Source organism: Sceloporus occidentalis, unplaced genomic scaffold (assembly GCF_023333645.1).
Source record: "Sceloporus occidentalis isolate IW3139 unplaced genomic scaffold, rSceOcc1.0.p SCAF_12, whole genome shotgun sequence".
NCBI classification, from domain to species: Eukaryota; Metazoa; Chordata; class Lepidosauria; order Squamata; family Phrynosomatidae; genus Sceloporus; species Sceloporus occidentalis.
In genome coordinates, this window is record NW_028316992.1 from 22,335,949 (window position 1) to 22,358,133 (window position 22,185).

General features: G+C 41.6%; 1 protein-coding gene across 3 annotated transcripts in view; it reads right to left on the reverse strand.

The window, feature by feature from the left end:
• The window catches only part of LOC149305372 (ankyrin repeat and SOCS box protein 18-like), a 54,051-nt gene that overhangs the window by 17,429 nt on the left and 14,437 nt on the right, over positions 1–22,185 (reverse strand). For all 3 annotated transcript variants that reach the window (XM_089477991.1, XM_089477990.1, XM_089477992.1), the window contains exon 2: positions 12,817–13,084. In XM_089477991.1, the coding sequence (XP_089334117.1) occupies positions 12,817–13,084 (268 nt within the window). The remainder of the gene's footprint in view (positions 1–12,816; positions 13,085–22,185) is intronic.

Here is a 22,185-nt window from a genome sequence, read left to right on the forward strand (position 1 = left end):
ACTTAAAAAATAATTACAAAAGTTTAAAAGATTAAAATATATATTAAACCGTTTCCCATTTAAAACCAGAGAATGTAAAACTGGTTAAAATAATTTTGAATAATATAACTGTAAAACATGCGCAAATCAGTTTGGCCCAAAAGCCTTAGTAAAAAGACAGGTTTTAAAGTGGTGCTGAAATTATTCTAACTTTGGCACCTATTTGGCCAACAGAAGGAGGGAATTCCACAAATGGTGTGCCGCTTCAGAAAAGGCCTTCAGCCATGATGGAGTGCCCTCCTCCTACTGATGGGGCATGGAGGAGGGCCCTTCCAATAGATCTCAATTCTCAAGACTAGAAATGTTGGACTAGGATTCTGGGAGATCAAGTTTCTAATCCCAGCTCAATCATGGAAACCCATTGGGTGACACTGGGCAAGTCAGAATCTCTCAGGTCCAAAACACACTGCAGAAATAATCTAGTTTGAGACCGCTTTAACTGCCCTGGCTCAAAACCCGTAGTTTTGTGAGACATTTAGTCTTCTCTGTTGGAGAGCTTTGATGCCACAATAAATGATAATTCCCAGGATTTCCTAGCACTGAACCAGGGCAGTTAAAGCGGTTTCAAAATGGATTATTTCTGTTGTGTGTTTTGGACCTGTCTCTGACAAAGACAATGACAAAACTCTTCTGAATAAGTCTTGCCAACAAAACTGAATGACAGGTTTGCCGTAAATTAGAGCTGACTTAAAAACATACAAAACAACAACCACAACAACACTTTTCAGCAAGGGTTTTGTCTGTTACAACAAAGTCAACAGATGACAAGTAGCAGAAGCAGCTACAAAAACGACACAAACTCCTACATTTTTAGGAAGCAAAGTCATCTTTAGGCAATTGTGTGAGCGATCCAGAATAAGTCATATTATACATATGCTTGTGAAATAGAAGCCAATGAGTATTTCTAAGGACAGAGTTGCAATTGCTTTGCAGGTGGCTAGGACCAAAGTGAAGGAGGTATTCCCTCCTCGGCCTGAGTAGAGGCAAGACTTCTCCCTTCCCTTCTTTCTGTGACTGGAACCCCCTTCACTTTCCAATTCATACAACCCCCCTTTTTAGCTACGTATTTTACATATGCGGTGAACTTTCTTTGTAAGGAGGATATGCTCCAAATGTTTGCTAAACGAAGGCATAGATCCTCAGCAATGGCTGATGAGTGAAAGGAAAGCTTTTCTAAGACAGTTTCCTCTTTTCCAGAAGTCTAGGGACACCCATGGGGGCCTTTGTCCTTCAAGACAGCTTACTGTGTCTCTTGGCCTCTTTCTTTATGTGCTCCCCAAGCAGACGCGCACTGTCACACTGCAGACCCTAAAAGTTCTAGCCCTGCGTTCACCTCTTAAACCCCCTTCTGCTGTTTGGTGTAATTAACCGAGAGGTGGTGATGAAAAGGAAGCACAGAGGTGAATACCCTGCCTTGGATGCTCAGCTCCCTGGAGGCTCGGCAGGGTGCCTCCTGAACAGCAAGGGGCTCCTTCTGTTTTATCTTAAGTAACCAACCTTATTAAGTTAAAAATAGCCCCGAAAACAGACGTGGATGGAATGCACTAACATGGCTGGAAGGAAAGTGGGTGGGTGAGTGGCTGGGGGACATTGTTTACTGGAAAAGTTTGCACTGGCTGTGCTATTTCTAGGCAGTTGATAGTTTGGGACAGAAGAGATCTGGCAGGGTTGCTTTCCAAGTAGACAGGGCTGGGCATACAGCTTAAACACTTCAACAGACAGCCAACTCTACTGATCACATCAGATATCTGAAAAGAATCAGTTCTCCAAACGACACTTTACATAGCTCTCTGTCTGTCTGTCTGTTTGTCTTTCTTTTTCTTTTTTTCCTTCCTTCCTTCCTTCCTTCCTTCCTTCCTTCCTTCCTCTTTCTCTCTTTCATATGTAAAAAGTGCCATCTTGTTCATGAAGTACTTCTTGCCTTATGGTCACATCCAGTTTGCTCCCCACTCTTCTCTCTCAATTTGGGAGCAGAATCAAGAGGAGCCATCTTTTTCAACCATCTTATCTTCTAAGGCAGCGTTTCTCAAACATTTTACCCTTGTGACCCCCTTTACATCTACATGAGTATGTGTGTGGGTAAAAGAAAGACTGAAAGAACATGACTGTGTACATATCTGTGAGCACTGGCTTATTTAAGCATGGCTGTTGTAAGACAGTATGTGTACAGTTTTCATGGATGCAAGCTACAGGAAAAGAGATTCCACCTCAACATTAGGAAGAACCTCCTGACAGTAAGGGCTGTTCGACAGTGGAACACACTCCCTCGGAGTGTAGTGGAGTCTCCCTCCTTGGAGGTCTTTAAACAGAGGCTAGATGGCCATCTGCTGGGGATGCTTTGATTTGGATTTCCTGCACGGCAGTGGGTTGGACTGGATGGCCCTTGCGGTCTCTTCCAACTCTATGATTCTATGATTCTATACATGTGGATGTTGCTCCCCTCTCTCAACAAAGTATATGGCTATTTATTTTGTTCAGTGTGCATATTTTATGTATATTCCCATTTTAACATTTTATAAGGAAGTAACATTGCCCAAACTGGAACAGTTTTATCTAAATAAATTCAAGACTTAACACATATGTAAACTGTACACATACTGTCTTACAACAGCCATGCTTAAATAAGCCAGTGCTCACAGATATGTACACAGTCATGTTCTTTCAGTCTTTCTTTTACCCACACACATACTCATTTACTCTCTCACACAAAAACATTCATTTTCTTGTGTATTCCACCATACACAAGTGCAAATATATAAAAATGGATGCAGAGGGTGACTGTGTGTGTGAGAGAGACAGAATTTGTGTGGGAGACTGTGTGTGAATGAACATATCGGAGGGATAGAGTCAGAAAAAGAGCATTACTAAGTGCATAGAAGAATTAGAGTGAAAGATAGAAGTTGGCAGCGTGAGCTTTCATAGACTTAATTCTACTTCCTCAGATGCATGTGAGGAAGTAGACTTAAATCTATGAAAGCTCATGCTTCCAACTTCTTTCTTTCAGTTAGTCTCAAAGGTGCTATTAGATCTCTATACACACTGATTCTACAGACTAACATGGCTATATCTTTGAAGTATAAGAATTAGCGTGTGAGCGAAAGTCACTCATACACTGAGAGACATACCATGAGTGTGTAAGAGAATGTGTTGCATCTGCAGCAATGTTTCATCCTGAGAACAGGGTGATGATGGAACAAGTGGAGGAAGAAGCAGCAGCTGCATAGGATGACCCCACCCCCCGTGACCACAATCTAGCTTCCCTGCTCTACTCCTCCTCCCTCAGACTGAAATGACTGCTCCAAACATCCTCCTCATCTTTCTCTTCCCTTTCAGGACAGAAGATGCTGGGAAGAGGAATAGAAGGAGAGTGGTGGGTCGGTGGGGGGGGGGGAGAGGTGAAATCAGGGCTTCCAAGTCGTACTCCCCTTAAGCAACTCTTGTGCTCCCCATTGGGAGTTCCACCCCATCATTTGAGAATCACTGTTTTAGGGCTATTTATCTCTTTCACAACAGATTAATTAATTAGTTAAATGTTATTTAACTAGTAACTAGTAAAAACTTTGTTGCTGTTAACTTTGATGCCTTTGAGTTGACTTTGACTTATGGTGGCCCTATGAATGAGAGACCTCCAAATCACTCTGTCCTCAACCACCTTGCTCAGCTCCTGCAGAATCATGGCTGCAGCTTCCCGGATTGAATCCATCCATCTGGCATATACTGTATATTCTCATGTCTAAGTCTAGACATTTTTAAAAATTGGGCCAAAAAACGGAGTCGACTTATCCACGGGTCAATATAAGTGCTGCACTTTAATTCTTATTTAAAAAAGGAACCATATCCTGGTGAAAGGCAAGGGCATAATCTGCTCTGGAAGTACTGCTTTCCCTCTACTCACTCATCCATCCAGCCTTTAGGGTGAATACAGGTATGCCTGCTGGAATTTTATAAATTCTTTGTTTCTTTTGTTTCATCCTTTAGAATCTTAGTTACATGCCCCTTGGTTTTACCCTCGACTTGTCCATGGATCATATCAAAATCCATAATTCTGACCTCAAAACCTGCCCTTGATTTATACTTGAAGTTGACTTATAGTCGAGTATATACAGCCTATTGCCCTCAATTTTACCAAGCATGATTGTCTTTTCTAGTGAGTCCTTTCTTCTTATGATGTGGCCACACTATGACAACATCAGTTTAGTTATCTTTGCTTACAGGGAGAGTCTGAGTCTGGTTTTCTCTAGGACCCATTTGTTGGTCTTTTTTAGCAGTCCACAGTATTTGCAGAACTCTTCTCCAGCACTCACCATGACGAACTATTTAAAATGTTTGCAGTGACACTAAACCATAAATCCTTTCTTATCCATCCCCCACCCCTTTGTGAGTTTGCATTGTATTCACAACAATATGTAGATAAGCACATACTGTATGCGTGTGCTCATTTGGAAGAGTGTTCCCTCATGTGTTCTCCTACTGGTCTAAAGTACCATCACTTAGACTCAGGCTTACCTCTTCACCTGCTCTTTGTAGGAAAGAGGCCTTAAAACAAAACTAAACAAAACCCCTACCCCCTATGATGATCTCTTACAATTCAAACAGGCAGCAAGGATTTGAAGAACAGATGTTACAGAAGGAATTACAAGCATTTTCACAATAATTGAGTAATTTTGGGGCCTTAAATGGATCGTTATGCCCTATCTGGAACTGAGATTATGCCTTTTTAAGAGCTTTGTTGTGTCTACTACATAACTTTATCCTATGTAGCACAAAATGCAAAATTGTGGTTCTACAATTCATCTAGCTGGATTTATTTTCTAGCCTAACATGTAGGGCATAGGAGGTGCTATAATGCTGAAAATAAAATCTGTAGCCCAAGCCTATGTTAAGGTTTTCTTTCTGGTAAGCCTGCTTAGGACTGCAGTCATAGTTGTAGAAAGCAAAGTATGGCAATGCTGGCTCACAAAGAAAGCACCCTTCCCCTCCATTCACAGAGAGAACAACCATTCTTTGCTCATAGTAAATAGGAATGGGAACTTAAACTGAGGTTCTTAACCTGGGCTTCTCAAGCGGTTCCATGCCTTGCGGAAACCATGTGGACAAAGCATTCCTGACATGTTTCTGTATTGTTGAAGAACATATGCTCCTACCCGTCTTCACAGTTAAGGGCACCTGGAATTGTTGTGGCAGCAGAAGAAAATAAATTTATCTACCACCTACCTTTTGGGGTGTGGATACTGGTGTGGGAGAGAGATGTTAGAAAGATGGCAGGTTTCTGCCACATCAAACCTATCTCCACAGCTAATTTGCAGACCAGTTTGATATTTTTTAGAAAAGAGTTAACTGGATAAGGCACAATGGCCCTCTACAAATGAGATGCCTGTTCTGATTTACCTGGGATAACTCCACTTATTTCAAAACACTTGCATTTACCACCACTTCTAGGAAATCAATGGGCTAGTCATTTTCCTTCTGACTGCTATACTTCTGCTCTGAAGCCCACACCAGCTTCCCCAGTGTTTTGTTGAAAAGTGCCTTTTTGACTTAACTCTGACTCGGAGACCCTGTTTGTATTTCATTGTACTTTTTGGCCCTATGGCATGGCCAAAGTATAGAAACAAAGAACCTTTTCTCCCCCTCAATTGTAGTTTCTACAAAAACCCACAGGGTTCTCCCCCTTTTTTTTTAATCATCCCAGCTTTTGCAAAGAGAGTGCAGTGAATTTGTAGACTCCTCTTACCCCACCATGTTAATTATCGCGGCTATAAAAAGAAGGTCAAGGAGAGGAACTCTACTAAATAGGGCGAAGTTGGCATGCATGACTCCTAAAGTGAAGAAGACAGAAATGAACTTTGCTGGAACTTTTTTAAAAAAAATGTCTTCAAAAAGCTTCTAGATTAAAGCTCCTGTATCTTTTCTATTTTATTTTATTTTATTTTTTTTGGTTGAATTCTCGTGGATTCTGAAAGTTGAAATGGTTGGAAGGAAGCCCAGATAATTTTTTTTTTATCCTTGTCACTGAGAGGCTCAAAGGTTTTTAAGTCCTGCCCCCATGGTGAATCGCAGACTATATGGGAACATTGAAGAACCTGACACATAGGTGTTCAGGCCATTGTTACAAAGAGGGAGCCAAATAAAATAGCTCTCTATGTAGGTCAATGACCTGCTCTTTGTCGGTAAAAAATTAAGGATGACCTTGAATCCATTACTTGAAAAAAAATCAGGGGAAAGTAGTTTCCCCTAATCAAAGAGAATATGTTTGTTACCTAAAGCTTGACCTCCTCACTATCTAACTTTAGCATAAGTCTCTGCTATTGAAAAGCAGTGGTCGAATCCTCAAAACCCATCTGAAACATCTGTTAATTTTTGATCCTTCCAAGTAGATGGCTTAGTTATTGTAGAGGCATCCAGTAGCGCTGCTGTAGTTAAGGGCCTGACAGCATTTCCATTATAAAGCCACAATATTCAAGGGCTTAGACTTGGCTCAGCTCTTTCAACATTGCATCTGTGATATATGTGGGTTATAGGATTGCAGCTCAAATAGTGCCCCCCTTCCCATTTGGGTAAAACATGGTGTGCATCAACAAAGATGTCTTCACAGTCAGACAGCCACAGAGATAACCTCAAAGTTTTTGCTTACATGGAACAAGTAAGGATTCTTTTCCTTTGCCCTCAAATTTCTTTCCAAGCCAAAATTCTGGTGTTTAGGTTTCATCCAGTGCCGTCTCAGATGCAACAGTGGCTGGTGACTATGTTGTAATGAAGAGCCTAAAAACTAAAGTCGTAAGAGCTTTTGGAAGAAAATGTAAATGTGGCACTTACTTTTTTCTTTCCCCCGGTCTTCTACATGAGATTACTTTAGCTACCCAAATTCATTCCACTTATAGGACAGTAAAAGGTTTTTAATGCTATGTTTTGATGTTTTTATATTGCTGTATTGTTGTATGTATGTTGGAAACCGCCTTGGTCTTATAAAGGCGGTATATAAATAAACTTTTACTTACTTACTTAACTAGTATTTCAAGAGATGATTTCTTGTACACTGGTTGAGTGAAATGATTCTAATATTCTGGTGACAAGCAGGAGTCCAAAATGTGAAATGTGATGGAATATTTTATAATTCTGAATTGCTGTTATTGGTTTTATATTTTATCATGCGAATGGCCTTTGGCTTAAGCATTAATAAAGATTGATTGATATTCATATTTGAAATTCTGTTTTTCTTTGCCCTAGTGATGATATAGCTTGTGATTACATGATGCTTCTGCTGCAGTAGATCACAAAATCTCCAGTTTAACTGTTTCATGTAACACTTTACTCACTTGAAGTTTTCAGTCAGAGAAGACTAGTTATCATGAGTTATATTAATCAATGGCAGTTAATGGCATTTTACTGTGTATTTTTCAAATTTTAATACTAAAATGCTTCACTCTTATTAGGAATGGCTTTGTGTGTTTCATACAAATGCTTTATTTTCATTAATGCTTTTTACCAATTATTTTATCTCCTGGCTACAGTATGGTCCAGCAATGACAATCATGATATAATGGTTAGAGTGCTTTGCATTACTTTCAAATCTCTACTCAACTTTCTGGGAGCTTTAGGATCATGTGTGCTACTTTCACTTCTTTGGGATACCAAGGAAGAGTGTGATTTTTTATATAAAAGAATAATAAGTAAAAGAAATACAAGGTTAAATCCACTACTTATACATGGAAGGTCTTTGTCAAATTTTTAAAAAGGGGGGTAATACTTAATTTTTGAAGAAGGATTCCCTTAAGTATGCACAGGAATCTCTCTTCTGCATTGGTGCTTGTTATTTGTAATTTTTATAAGTACTTACATGTACACATTTGGGAAACAAAGGCCTAATTCCCATTTACCTTTAGATCTGATTCCTGAACCGATTCCTGAAACCGGTTCAGCAAACACAGTGTTTCCCACTATGTTTGTGTCGGTTTCAGGAATTGGTTCAGGACAGCCATAAGGAGAGGCTGGTAAGGAGGTTGTACAGAAGCCTGGGAGGCCGGCAAGGAGGCTGTGGAGACCAGAAGGCAAGGGGCCGGAGACAGAGAAGTTGGGGACAGAGCAGACAAGAGAGACCAGTGACAGGAGAAGGCTGGGGAGGGAGGCATGGCCGGGGCAGAGAGGCCAGGGAAAAGCCACTGCCAGTGGGAACCAGGGCAGATTCGAATCCGATTCGAATCTGCCTGGTTCCCACTTGGGCTGAATCAGTTCAAGCCAAAAAAACCACTCCATTTTACCAGCGTCTTTTTGATGTGGGTTAAATGGGTAAAACGCAGGTTAAATCGGTAAAAAACATGCCCTCCTTTCCAAATAGCTTCAGCGATTCGTATTAAGTGGGAACCATAGTGGTTTAAACTGAATCATTTGGTATCACGATCCGGTTTAAACGATAGTGGGACCTTTCTCAAAGCTTAAGCTGCTTAAGCTTCTAAGGTGGCGGGGGACACACACATTATTATTACTTTATTTGTACCATCAGAATTATAAGTAATGAGTCACTGTGAAAAACACCTTATCTGGGAAGTATCAAAGCACTTTTTAGTTGAGGCTTTGGGAAGTGATGGGGGGAAGGTCCCTTTAAATTGGGGCTGGGGAAAGCATGGCTTGCATACCATACTTGGCCCCTGAAGCCCACTTTTATGGCTGCAAAGCTTCAGCCAATTTTTCTGCTTTTTAAAACTTTAAGACTACATTCAGAGAGTCCAAAACAGGGGAAGACAGAACCTTCTCAGTGGCTGCTGCCAGATCATGGATCTTGTTCTCACAGGAAATCCAATTAATCCCTTCCCTGGTTTCTATGTACTTGGGCAGGCCTTTGAAGGATGTTTAATCATATGGTAGAACAATTGTGAAAGTGGAGTTCTGTGTTTTCTTCTTGCATGTTTTAATTATGTTTTTAATGCATTTTATACTGTTTTAACTACTTTAACAATAGCATTAAATTGTTTTTTTTAAAAAAACTTTTAAAATATAACATTTAAACAAATTTTTATTTAAAATGATTGTAATCTGCTGTGGGTTCCTTGCCAAGAGAAAGATGGGGTAAAAATGGAATAAATAAATGAATAAATACATCCTCTACAACCCTGCACTCTCACATACACCTATTTTTTTTCATCTATATACTGTATTGATAAAAACGTTGCATCACTTCTCATTTCCATTTGGTCAATATGCAGTGCAAATCTCCAAATATTTTGGTGCACAGAGGAGCAGATGCAGTGTATGGTGGGGGTTTGGGGAAAATTGGCCCCCATTTGCTGTGTAGCTGCCCATTCTTGCTTTAAATGCAGCATTCTGCTACCAATGGACCTAGTACCTGACTTGTGACCTAGTGACTGAGGACACTCTCCAAACGGGAAATGAAGGTGAGAATGTTCAATCTCTTGATCCACAAAAGTGGAGGAAGCCATGGAGATGACTCCGCTAGAAAATGAGGCCAGTTGTGTCATGACTGCAAGAGGGATCACCAATGAAAATATTGTAATTACAATCAGAGCTTTGTAATTAATGTATGGGTTATATGTGTATTTGTATATGTTGTAAAGAATCTGTGTGTGCACAGAAAAGGACACCACTTTCTGTCAGAATTGCCTCTAGGCCTGTGTGCAATATGAACTATGCAGAGTGAAAACACAGCTTTTCATATTTATATGATCTATTACTACAGCTGTCAGCTGATTAAAAAATATGAGCTGTTTTATCGTATGAATATTAATTGCTTATGTAACATTAATTGATTGACTCCAATTTATGGTGACTCAGTCAGGGGGCTTTCTTGACAAAATTTGTTCAGAAGGGTTTCGTGTTTGCTTCTTCTGAGTGTAAGAGTGTGTAACTTGTGCAAGTCACCCAGTGGATTTCTGTGGCTGAACAAGTTTTCAAACCTTGAATCATTGGAGCCCTAGAGCTTTATCGTGTGTCTAAAGAGAGCCGAGATCCAGTGAGACAGAAGCAGATTTCTGCTTACTTCTTTGCATGATGTCGTAGCGCTTCCATTCTCCTTCCAGAGGGTAATGGTCATAAAAGCATGCCTTTTGTGCCCTTTCCAGCTCTAGGGGTTCTTGGATGAAATGGATTATCTAGATCCATTTCAGTCTGGCTTCAGACCTGGCTATGGGCAGCTTTGGTCGCCTTGGTGGATGACCTACTCAGGGAACTGGACAGGGGGAGTGTGTCCCTGTTGGTTCTGCTGCATTTCTCAGTGGTTTTCGATACCATCAACCATAGTATTCTTCTGGGTCACCTCTTTGGGATGGGACTTGGGTGCACTGTCTTACAATGCCTTCAGCCCTTCTTGGAGGGACGAACTCAGAAGGTAGTGTTGGGGGACTCCTGTTTTACCCCTTGGCCATTGGATTGTGGGGTCCATCAGAGTTCTATTCTGTCCCCCATGTTATTTAACATCTACATGAAACTGCTGGGAGAGATCATTCTGAGTTTTGGGGTGGAGTGTCACCAATATGCTGATGACACCCAACTATATCTCTCCGTTCCATCTGACTCCAAGGAAGCTGTCTCTGTACTGAATCAGTGTCTTCTGTAAGTAATGGACTAGATGAGAGTGAACAAAGTGAAACTTAATCCAGACAAGACAGAGGTGCTCCTGGTCAGTCGTAAGGCACATCAGGGAACAGGGACTGTGCTGGTACTGGATGGGGTTACACTCCTCCTGAAATCTCAGGGTTGCAGCTTGGGTCTGCTCCTGGACTCAACTCTGAACTTGGATGCCAGGCTGTTGACTGAGGCTGACTACACGGATCATGTCCCTCCCCTGCTGAAACAGCTGTACTGGCTACTGGTCTGTTTCCAGGCGGAATTCAGCGTGCTGGTTTTGACCTTTAAAGCCCTAAACGGCTTGGGTCCAGACTATCTGAAGGACTGTATTGCCCTATAAAAGCCAGTAAAGTGCTGAGATCGGCAGGAGAGGGCTTTCTCTCAGTCCCACCACCCTTGTAGGTGCAGTTGAGAGAGAGCTTTCTCTGTGGCTGCTCCCAGACTGTGGAACTCCCTTCCATGGGAAGTTAGGTTGGTTCCCTCCCTGCTCTCTTTTCAATGGCAGCTGAAGACATTTTTATTCATGCAGGCATTTGGTGGGGATAATGTGGAGTGCTATTTTAAGGTTTTAATAGTTTTTTAAATTGGTTTTAACCATGCTGTTTTTAACTTATGTTTTAATGTTGGCAATATTTAATTATCTTTTAACCTCTGTAATCGGTATTTTAGTTCAGTCTTTTTAAATTATTGTAACCTGTTTTGAAGTTTATTGTGGGAGGAAGGGGGGATAAAAATCCTTGAAATAAATAATTAAATAAATCTTGTCAAACTGATTTTTGCCATGTGACAAAAGGTACACTTTTATGACCATTTCTCTTGGGAAGAGAACGGAACTGCTTTGACACCATAAGGAGAGGTAAGCAGAAACCTGCTTCTCTCTCTCTCTCTCTGAGTCTCAGCCGCGGTACAGACCACCCTTTTGTGCCGTGCTGGCGCCAATTTTAGGATTAAGGACCATGCGGCTACTACATGGTCCCTAACCCTAGTATGTGTGGAGGTGCACCATGATTGTGCGGTTCCGTCCACACGCTGCATGTGTCGGTGATGTCGCAGCTGCACCACATCCACTTGTGGCATCATAGCGGCACAGCAAACTGGAGCTGTTCCATATGCTCCTTTTTTGCTGCACAGTGGCACCATGACATTTGGTTGCTGTGGTAGCGCTGCGCAGCAATGAGTGGCGGCTCCAGCCCACCTTTTGCAGGCGATGTGTACCGCGCCTCAGTTTGCTTTTGATATGCGATAAAACAGCTACTCTAGCACTCATACACCACCCTGGGTCTAAAGAAGTGTATGTTAAAGATCATGTTAAGATCATCCCAAAGGCAAGAATCATTCCTTCATTTGTTACTGGCATGAGTACATGTCTTTAAGAACGCTCTCACATTAGAAGTGGTACTCCCACCTACCTACATGAAAAAATTGCGGCATGTATTTTCTAAGAGAACCCGGATAATATTTGTATTACAGTAAATCAGACTGCTTTTAAAATGTGCTAACAAATTAACCAGGAAGTGTATTTTAAATCAAAACTTTTAGTTGATTAATCATTGCATCCCTATCAGTCATGCACTGCAAATTTGGGAGAAGGCTTGGTGGCTATGTGAATGACAGTGTTTTTCTTCTCTCTGATCTTTCAACCAAGCAGAAATACAGTGTAGTATTTTGTTGTTGTGTGCCTTCAAGTTGTTTTTGACTTATGGCACCCCTAAGGTGAACCTGTCATGGGGTTTTCTTGGCAAGATTTGTTCAGAGGGGGTTTGCGTTTGCCTTCCTCTGAGGCTGAGAGAGCCTGACTTGCCTGAGGCCACCCCGTGGGCTTCCATGGCAGAGCATGGAACCCTGGTCTCCAGAGTCCTAAGCTGCATCTACACTTCACAATTAATGCAGTATGAAACTGCCTTAACTGTCATAGTTCAATGATATGGAATTCTGGGATGTGTAGGCTTGTGAGATATTTTGCCTTCTCTGTCAGATAGCTCTGGTGTCACAAGAAACTACAAATCCCAGGATTCCATAGGATGGAGCCATGGCAGTTAAAGGTGTCAAATTGCATGAATTTTGCAATGTGGCAGCAGCCCTAGTCCAATGCTCAAACCATTATACCACACAAAAGTAAGAAATGGAAGTTAACATTACATTTTGTGCATAAGTCTACATTGGCCATAAGAATCTGTGGAAGGACAATGATCTCCTTACCCCAATGTGTCCTGGACAGTGCAGAGATGCAAAGGGGCTTGACCATCGTCACTCAGAAGATTAGGATTGGCCTTGTGTTCCAGTAAGAGCTCGGCACACTCAGTGTGCCCTTTTCCACAGGCTTCATGGAGGGCACTTCGTCCTCCTGGGGCTGCATTGGGGTCTGCCCGCCAGAAGAGCAGGTGGCGAAGACAAGCGGTATGTCCATGGCAGGCTGAGATGCAGAGGGGGTTGGTCAGATCCCTCTTGTATTCCAAAGACCACAGGCCTGGAGCAGACAGATAGACAGACAACAAATGATCAGGAGGGAAGGGGAGGTAGGAGGACAGATAAAGAGCAAGGATAGGCTTGTAGGTCACGGTCTGTGATACAGAGCTTCTACTGACTTCCTGTTTTGGCCCTAATTGTTCAAAAATTTAATGAGAAAGTGCAAGAGGCCAAAAATAGAGCACCAGATCTATCACTTTCTTGCTCCCTCTCCCCTTTAAGTGAATAGTTAGTGAAAAATGCCATAAAGGAACCCCCTTGTCCTTCTGATGTAACAGGCAAGATGAAACCATATCCCTTGATGGGAGGGATGAAGGGAAGGGTGAACGGCCCTGAAATGTTGTGAGAGAGCTTCTGGAGAAGTAGCCCAGATCCTACATTGCCACAGAACACTGTAAATGTGTTCTGTGGTTGTGATGTTCTATTGGTTGTTATGTTCTATTAGCCCTTTACTGGATGCCACTTTAATGCAATGTATGTGGACCTGTCAAGAACTGCTATTTTCCTTAGGAGTTCAGTGAATGACTTGTCTGTGTTGCTAACAGTACAGTTTTATTTGAGACAAACTATGGATGTTGACAGGAAGACATCTGCACACAGAAGTGACCTCATGCCCCAATACAGGCATAGAATTGGGAATGTCCCGCCCCAGATTTTCATAGGCTTCAACAATTCAGTAATTAATTAAAACATATCAGCCCTTTCTTCCATGCCCCCTTAATTGTCCAGCCCCAGCCCCAGTCAGTTTTCATCTCTACATTCTGTTCCCACCATCAGGTACTGAGAAGTTCACTCCTTCAAACATCTGTACATTCCTGAGTCAAGTCGCCAACATACATCTGAGCCAACCCCTAAGTACTGTGCCTCCCATCGTTTCCCAATAAACCTATAACAACTATATATGTCAAACCATTTTGTGTATTATAAACACATTATACCAACCACAATTGCTTGACAGAATTTACCACATTCTGACAGGCCCAATGCACATGAGTGGCAACCCTTTTCACAACTGCAATGTGATGCACCATCAGCATGTGTTTTGCACTGAGTCTCTGCATGCTCCTCAGTGGGGCCTCAGACCCACTTATGGAAGGAGAGATGGATCTCTCTCTCTCTCTCTCTCTCTCTCTCTCTCTCTCTCTCTATATATATATATATACACACACACACACACACACACACACACACACACACACATACATACAGGCAAATACATTCCCACAAGTTCTTTGCAAGGAGTTTAATATTAGTTGGTTTACTAGTTGCAATGGAGTTGCAGCTTGGCCCGGGCCTTCTAGACCAGTGCTTCTCTGATGGGAGGGACTGACAGGTTGTTTTCCCAATGTGCCAGGGACCAGCACCATATTATGCCATTTGAATACAACTGTTCCTTTCTTTCCTGGAAATTCACCAGGGACCATCAGCCAATGGTTTGGGACTACCACTGGTCCAGGGACTACCACTTTGAGTAGCAGTGTTCTTTGTTGTTGTTATTAACTGTCCTCAAGTCAATCTTGAGCCATGGGAAACCAGTGATGATACATCTCCAAGACCCCCGTCCTCCACTGCTCTGCTTAGTTCCTGTGAGTTCATACCTGCGGCCTCCCAAATATAATCCATCCATCTAGCATGCAGCATTTCCTCTCTTTCTACCTTCCTTCACTTTTCCTAGCATTATTGTTTTTTCCAATGATTAATGCCTTCTCATGATGTGTACAAATTACGACAGTCTAAGTTTTGTTATCTTGGAATCCAGGGAGATTTCTGGCCTGATCTGCTGTAGGACCCATTTGTTTGTCTTCTTGGTTGTCCATGGGATCCCCAGCACCCTTCTCCAGCACTATATCCTGAATGAATTGATTTTCTTCCTATCTTGTTTCTTAATTGTCCAGCTCTCATGATAACAGGGAATACATGGTAACAGGGAATACAAACGGCCTGTACGCTTCTATCTTTTGTTCTCAGTTGTATATCTTTGCATTTTTGGAGTTTTTTCTAGTTCTTTCATAGCTGCTTTCCCCATTCTTAATCTTCTTTTGATTTCCTGGCTGCAGTCCTCATTGCTATCAATATCTGATCCCAGTATGAGAACTCTTTTACTACTTCTATTTCTTAATTGTCTTTTAGATTCTTTGTAGTCATTATTGTGGTTCAACAGTAAGCCTGCCTTTTCACTTTCTTCTTTGGTCTTTTTTAGTAGTCATTCCAGGTCTGTGATATTTTCTGTTAGTAGTATGGTGCCATCTGCATATCTCAGATTATTGATATTCCTTCCTCCTAGCTTCATTCCTTCTTCTGTGTCAAAGCTTGCTCTTTGTATAATATTTTTGGCATATAAGTCAAACAGATAGGGTGAAAGGATTCAGTTTTGTTTGACTCCTTTGCCAATCGAGAACCATTCTGTTTTCCCATGTTCTGTTCTGACAGTAGCCTCTTGTTCTGAGTACAAATTCCTCATCAAGACTATCAAATGTGTTGGCAATCCCATATTTTTAAGGGCATTCCACAGCCTTTCATGACCTATGCAATCAAAAGCTTTGCTATAGTCTATAAAGCACATGCTGATTTTCTTTTGGAATTCCCTGATGTACTTTATTAGCCTTTGCATGTTTACAATGTAGTCCCTAGTGCTTTTTGCTTTCCTGAATCCTGTGTGGACCTCTGAGATTTCTCTCTCCATGTATGGTTGAAATCTATGTTGCAGAATTTTGAGCATGATTTTGCTTGTGTGGGAGATTAGTGCTATTGTTCTATATTTGCTGCAGTCTCTTGTGTCTCCGTTTTTGTGGGTGGGATGTATATTGATCGTTTGCAATCTGCTGGCCATTATTTTGTTTTCCAGTGTCCTAGACCTCAAAATAAAGAACATCTTTTACTTGATGTCCCATACAGTAATTTTGAAGGCTTTCTCTTTGTAAATATTGTACTCTAAGCTGTCAAATGGTAGCAAAGTGATACCTAAGATTAGAGATGCAGGGCCCAGGGTAGGGAGGAGGACAGAAGAACTGAGGCCTTTTGAGGAACATGGATAATATGACTATGTCAGACATCTGAGATGTATCTGTAATGAGCAGGAAAAATAAATGCAGTTAAGCCAAGGGACCAAATGTGTTTTGGTTCACCCATTTGACAATATGCAGAGAAGGAGCAGGAGGCATTTGCAGGCAAGTGAAATGATTGGTACTAGTGCTCAGTGCTTCTTGTTACCGAAAAGGATCACTGGCACCACATATTCAACTATTTCAATGTGTTATTTAGCTCTGCATGTGCTGCCAAGTGCTGAATATGACAGCAGCACACTAAAATCTCCTGCTTTGAAAACATTTGGGGGGTTTCGAAAGCTTTTCAGGGTTCTCAACCACTGTGAGCCAGAGTGAATGTAAAAATAAGTAACAAAAATAAATTTTAAAGAGTCTCCAGTGAATACACATCAGTGGACTGGATTTCACATGGCATGCAGAGATACCTTCGTGTAATAAAGGACAAGTCGATATTATGCTTGTAATGAGCGACAGACTTAACATCTCCCCAGAGCCAAGACTGAGAAATCTTAAAAAGACTAAACGATAATTGCTCTCCTCCATCTAATGCTGATGTATAAGCCATTGAGGGCCAAGGATGTGGAACATGCTGATCATCCATGGGAAAACATGCATTAACAAGGCCTGTGCTGGTTTCAAAGTAATTATCCTAAAGCTGTGGTCAGAATGCCACTGGTACAAACTAGATGAGAGGGGTTATTCATACTGTGAAAATAATCCAGGATGAATCCAGGTTAAATCTGAATTGTTGATATGTATCTCAAAGTCAGTTGGAGTGGGAGCTGCCAAAAAAACACTTACTTTGGGATAATTGATATCGGATTTTCTCCTGAGTTTTTAAAAAAGATCTGCATCGTCAGAAGTGTGAATGACAGATGGAAATAGACCTGAATAGATCTGGGATAAAACACAAAAAGGGGTTCTGAATGCATTCACATCATTGACTCCATCTTTATTTGAATGCTTGCACATGTGGGCAAGCGAACTTGCAGAGATGCACATCCATGCAGGTCAGTGCAGTTCCATAGTGAGAATAACAAACCCAGAATGCATGAGTGACATGATTCGCATGGTCATGGTAAAAAACAACAACTGATGTGTGAATGACCCCTAGGTTTTGTTCCCATTGTGGTAGACACTCAGCAGTAATATATGGTCGTAAATGATGGGCAACTAGGGAAGCTTGGGTAGGTGCTCCCCTTCACGGTACTCATTCCTGCAAAGGGGGGGGGGAGTCAACTTTTTGCTATCAAATGCTCTCTAAGGGACATGAGGGCCTTTCTCACTGTGTTTTAAAGTCTTTCTGGATCATTTTAGGCCCAGGAAAGGACTATTTTTTTAACAAGAGAGATTGAGAGGAAGTCATTTCCTGATCAAAAAGATTTCTGAGAGGCATAAGGGCTCTCCTTGGCATAAAATGGCCCAGCCCATGCAACTATCCCAATTTGGGGGTGATTAAAAAAAATTTTTTTTTACCCCCTAGGGCTCCCTAGAGGCCACAGAAACTGCCTGGAGTGGCTGCATGTAGCCTGTGAGCTGCACTTTGGCATAATAGTTACATTGGATGTAATAAAATAATAAAGAATTATACTCAGAGAATAGGATTTGAATATTTGATGACAACTTTAGGGGCCGATGCACTTAAAGGCAGAGCTTTCTATGCAGATCATATAGCCAATCAAGGAGCACAACCTCCCAGGGTTTACAGAATTAATACTTTCAAAATCTGTCCTCAAATTGCCAAGAAGGGAGCGGTTTTTGAATCTGAACACAAATAAAGTCAACCTGTTCCAACAGGATAATAGCATACTAGAGTTGGAAGGGGCTGCAAGGCCCAACTAGTCCAACCCATGCAGGAATACACAGTTACAACACTTCTGCCCATCCAGGCCTATTTAAAGACTTCAAGGAATGCGAATGAACCAACATCTGAGGCAATCTATTCCACTGTCAAACAGCTCTTATAGTAAAGAAGTTCTTCCTAAATTCAGGTGGAACCTTTTTTCTTGTCATTTGAATCCATTAGTTTGTGTTAGAAGCAGAAAACATGGTTGCTCAATCTTGAACATGAGATCCTTTCAGATATTTAAAATTAGAATCATAGAATCATAGAGTTGGAAGAGACCGCAAGGGCCATCCAGTCCAACCCCCTGCCATGCAGGAAATCCAAATCAAAGCATCCCCAACAGATGGCCATCCAGACTCTGTTTAAAGACCTCCAAGGAAGGAGACTCCACTACACTCCGAGGGAGTGTGTTCCACTGTCGAATTAGCTATATGTCACCTCTCAGTCTTCTCTTCTCCAAGTTAAATATACTCAGCTCCCTAAGATTTTTTTTTTCTACACGTGCTTAGTTCCATATTTTATATTTCTAATTTTGCCATCTATTTTCTTGTGTGCCTTGAAGTCATTTTCAGCTTATGGCGATCCTAATCACAGGGTTTTCTTGGCAAGATTTATTCAGAGGGGGTTTGTCATTGCTTTCCTCTGAGACCATCTAAAAGGAAACCTTTTCATTATTTTCTGGAATAAATCTTTTGCTGTGTTCAGAGTTCATTTCTGTCAAACTTGATTTGACATTTTTACTGCATCCAACTCTTCCATTTCTTGAATGCATAAAATTTGAATGAGTCAAATATAAGATAACTTTGATGTCAAAGTTATCTTATATTTAACTAAGCAAAATCTTTATTGCTGTGTGAGCCGTAACATTTAATTACTTGTTTACCTTGGCCTGAATCCTACAGTTTATCTTATCTAGAGTAGTCCTATCACATCAATGAGCTTTACCTACATGTTGGCCTAATCCACAACTGAGTCACTGTGGTCTGTTACAGACTGCCAAAATAAAGCTGCTTCGGGTCTCTTTGGAGGTATGCTGTTTAAATGATGCATGCATCCTAAGAATCCGGAAGCTGCACCAAAGCTGCACTCCAGTGCTTAGGAATGGAGTGTGGCTTTGGCGCAACCTCTGGACTCTTAGCATCATTTAAATAGCATACCTCCAAAGAGACCCGAAGCAGCTTTATTTTGGCAGTCTGTAACAGGCCTGTGTCTTCTTTAGTTGGAATTAACTGATACAATTAAGGACATTAATTTCAAGGAAAAGCCCTGTTAATAAAACAACCGTGGAAAAATAATTATATTGTTATATATAATTATTTTACTATTATATTTTAATTGGAAAAAATATACATGTATATAATTTATATATAGGTGAGTAAAGAGGAAATCAAATTAATGTATATTCCTTAAAAAAATAAGCAGGATGTAAATATATGTATGTATCTCTCTCTCTCTGTGTGTGTGTGTGTGTGTGTGTGTTTGTAGAGTATGGAGAAATAGTTGGCAAAGCTAAAGGTTTATCAACCTATTAAGTTATATGATGAACATATCATTTGAAAAGCTGGTTTTAATTTGGAGGGAGTAGGTGTGAAAACCGGTGGAAAAATGGAATGTCACCAGTTACACAGATGACACCATACTACTAGCAGAAAATAGCAAAGTCATGGAAATGCTGTTGAGAAAAATCAAGGTAGAAAGTGCAAAAGCAAGGTCACAGTTAATAAGACAAAAATAATGACCCCAGACGGTTTATATAACTTTAAAGCAGATAACAATAGCGGGATACAGACCACTCAAAAAGGGTGGTCACCTGCCGCCCTGGTTTGCTCTGTGAGGGAGCCGCAGTGGCACCTTGCGGCCTCACAAAGGCGCCAGAAGAAGAACCCACCACAAGAAGAACCTTCTTGTGGTGGGTTCTTCTTCTGGCGCCTTTGTGAGGCCGCAAGGTGCCAATGGTGCACTTGTGGTGTCACAAAGGCGCCGGGACGTGCGGATGCTAAGCGTCTAACGCGTCAAAATGGCGGCACCCATGTGTACAGGGCGTCGCCATTTTGATGCCCCCGTCACATGCTAGGGGTAAGGCCAATATGGACGGTGCGTCCTCGGCCAACTCCTAGCACGTGACGGGGGCGCCGCAAAGGCCCATGTAAATTGGGCCAAAGACACCAAAATAGTTAAAGATTTTCTTTGTTGCTGCGAGCCTTCAAGTTCTTTCCAACTTAGGGAGACCCTAAGGCAAAACTATCATGGGGGTTTGCTGGGGCTCAGAGTGTGTGGCTTGCCGAAGATCACCCAATAGGCTTCCATGGCTGAGTGGGGAATTGAACCCTGATCTCCAGAGTCATAGTCAAACACTCAAACCACTACACCAGGGTGGCACAAAGATTTCCATACCTTGGCTCATTTGTAAATCAAAATGGAGAATGTGGTCAGAAAAAAATTATGACTTGGAAGGGTAGTTATGTAGGGACCAGACCAATTCCTCATTACATACCAAAGACAATTTTTATGTATGGTTGTGGAAACTGGACAGTGAAGAAGGCTGACAGGAAGAGAATCAACTAATTTGAAATGTGGTGCTGGAGGAGAGTTCTGACGATACCATGGACTGCCAAAAAGACAAAGAAATGGGTCCAATAGCAAATTAAGCCTGAACTTTCCTTAGAAGGCAAAATTTCTAAACTGAGACTGTTATATTTTGGATATACTCAGGCCTCCACATTTCGGTTTTGATTATTTATGAGGTAAAGGCCGGGTGCACACTCCCCCCTCCTCCTCCTTCATGGGCTTTTCTCCTTGTGGGGGGGGGGAGGAGCCCAAGACAAAGAAGCTGGAAAGGGTAGTGCACTCTGGTGGGAAGGTAAACAACTTTCTGTGCAATCATGTTGGCCACATGATCACAGAGTAGTCTCTGACAACGCTGGCTCTTTGGCTTAGTAACGGAGATCATCACCGCTCCCTATGGTTGGACATGACTTGACAACCTTGTTCATTGGGACACCTTTATCTTTACCTTTTGCACCCCTAACCTCCACAAATGGAGGGGTGAGCGTATATCATGAGATGGCATGATACATTGGAAAAGACTGATGCTTGGTAAAGTGGAATACTGTCGAAAAAGAGGGTGACCCTATTACAGGTGGTTTTCTAGACCTATCACGGCTCTTGATAACAAGGTAGAAGGGAGGTCTCTTATCCATAGGATCACCATAAGTTGAAGTTGTTGTTGTTGTTAGCTGCCTTTGAGCTGACCCCAGCTCATAACAACCCTGTAGATGAGACATCTCCAAGACCCGCTGTTATCCACTGCTTTGCTCATGTCCTGCACATTCATACTCATGACCCCTCTGATTAAGTTATTCATCTAGCATGTGGCCTTCCTCTGTTTTTTCTGCCCTCTACCTTTCTTAACATTATTGTTTTTTTCTAATGAGTCATGCCTTCTCATGATATAGCCAAAGTATGGCAGCCTCAACTTGGTCATCTTGGCTTCCAGGGAGAGGTCAGGCTTGATCTGTTCAAGGACCCATTTGTTTGTCTTTTTTGGCTGTCCATGGTATCCTCATCATTCTTCTCCAGTACCACATCTCAAATGAGTTTATTTTCTTCCTGTGGGATTTCTTCACTGTCCAATTCTCACATCTATACATGATGATGGGAAATACAGTTGGAGATTCGTATCCACAGGGCATCTGTTCTGGACCCCCTCACAGATATGAAAAAATGCAGGGCCTCAAGTCCTATTGTCCCTAATGTTGGCACGATGTGTGAGTGGTTGCTAGTGGAGCCACGTGCACACACTGTCATTTGGGTCAACAGGGATTGCTGTCCACAGATGCTCAAATCTGAGGATGGCAAGCCAGTGGATAGCAAGGTCTCACAGTACAATCGTTTATACAATTATACAATTATAACTTTAGTGCTTAGTTGTATATCCGTAGTCCTTAAGATCTTGTTTAGTTCCTTCATAGCTGCCCTTCCCATTCCTAGTCTTCTTCTGATTTCTTGGCTATAGCCTCTGTTCTGATCAATTTTTATTTCAAGATATGGGAACTCTTACTATTATCTACGTTGAGTTTATGAAAATCTTCCATGGTTATTATTTTTATTTTCTTTATGTTTAGCACTAAGCCTCCCTTTACACTTTCTTCTTTGACCTTCCTTAGTAGTTGCTCCAAGTCTATGATGTTTTCTGCTAGTAGTATGGTGTCA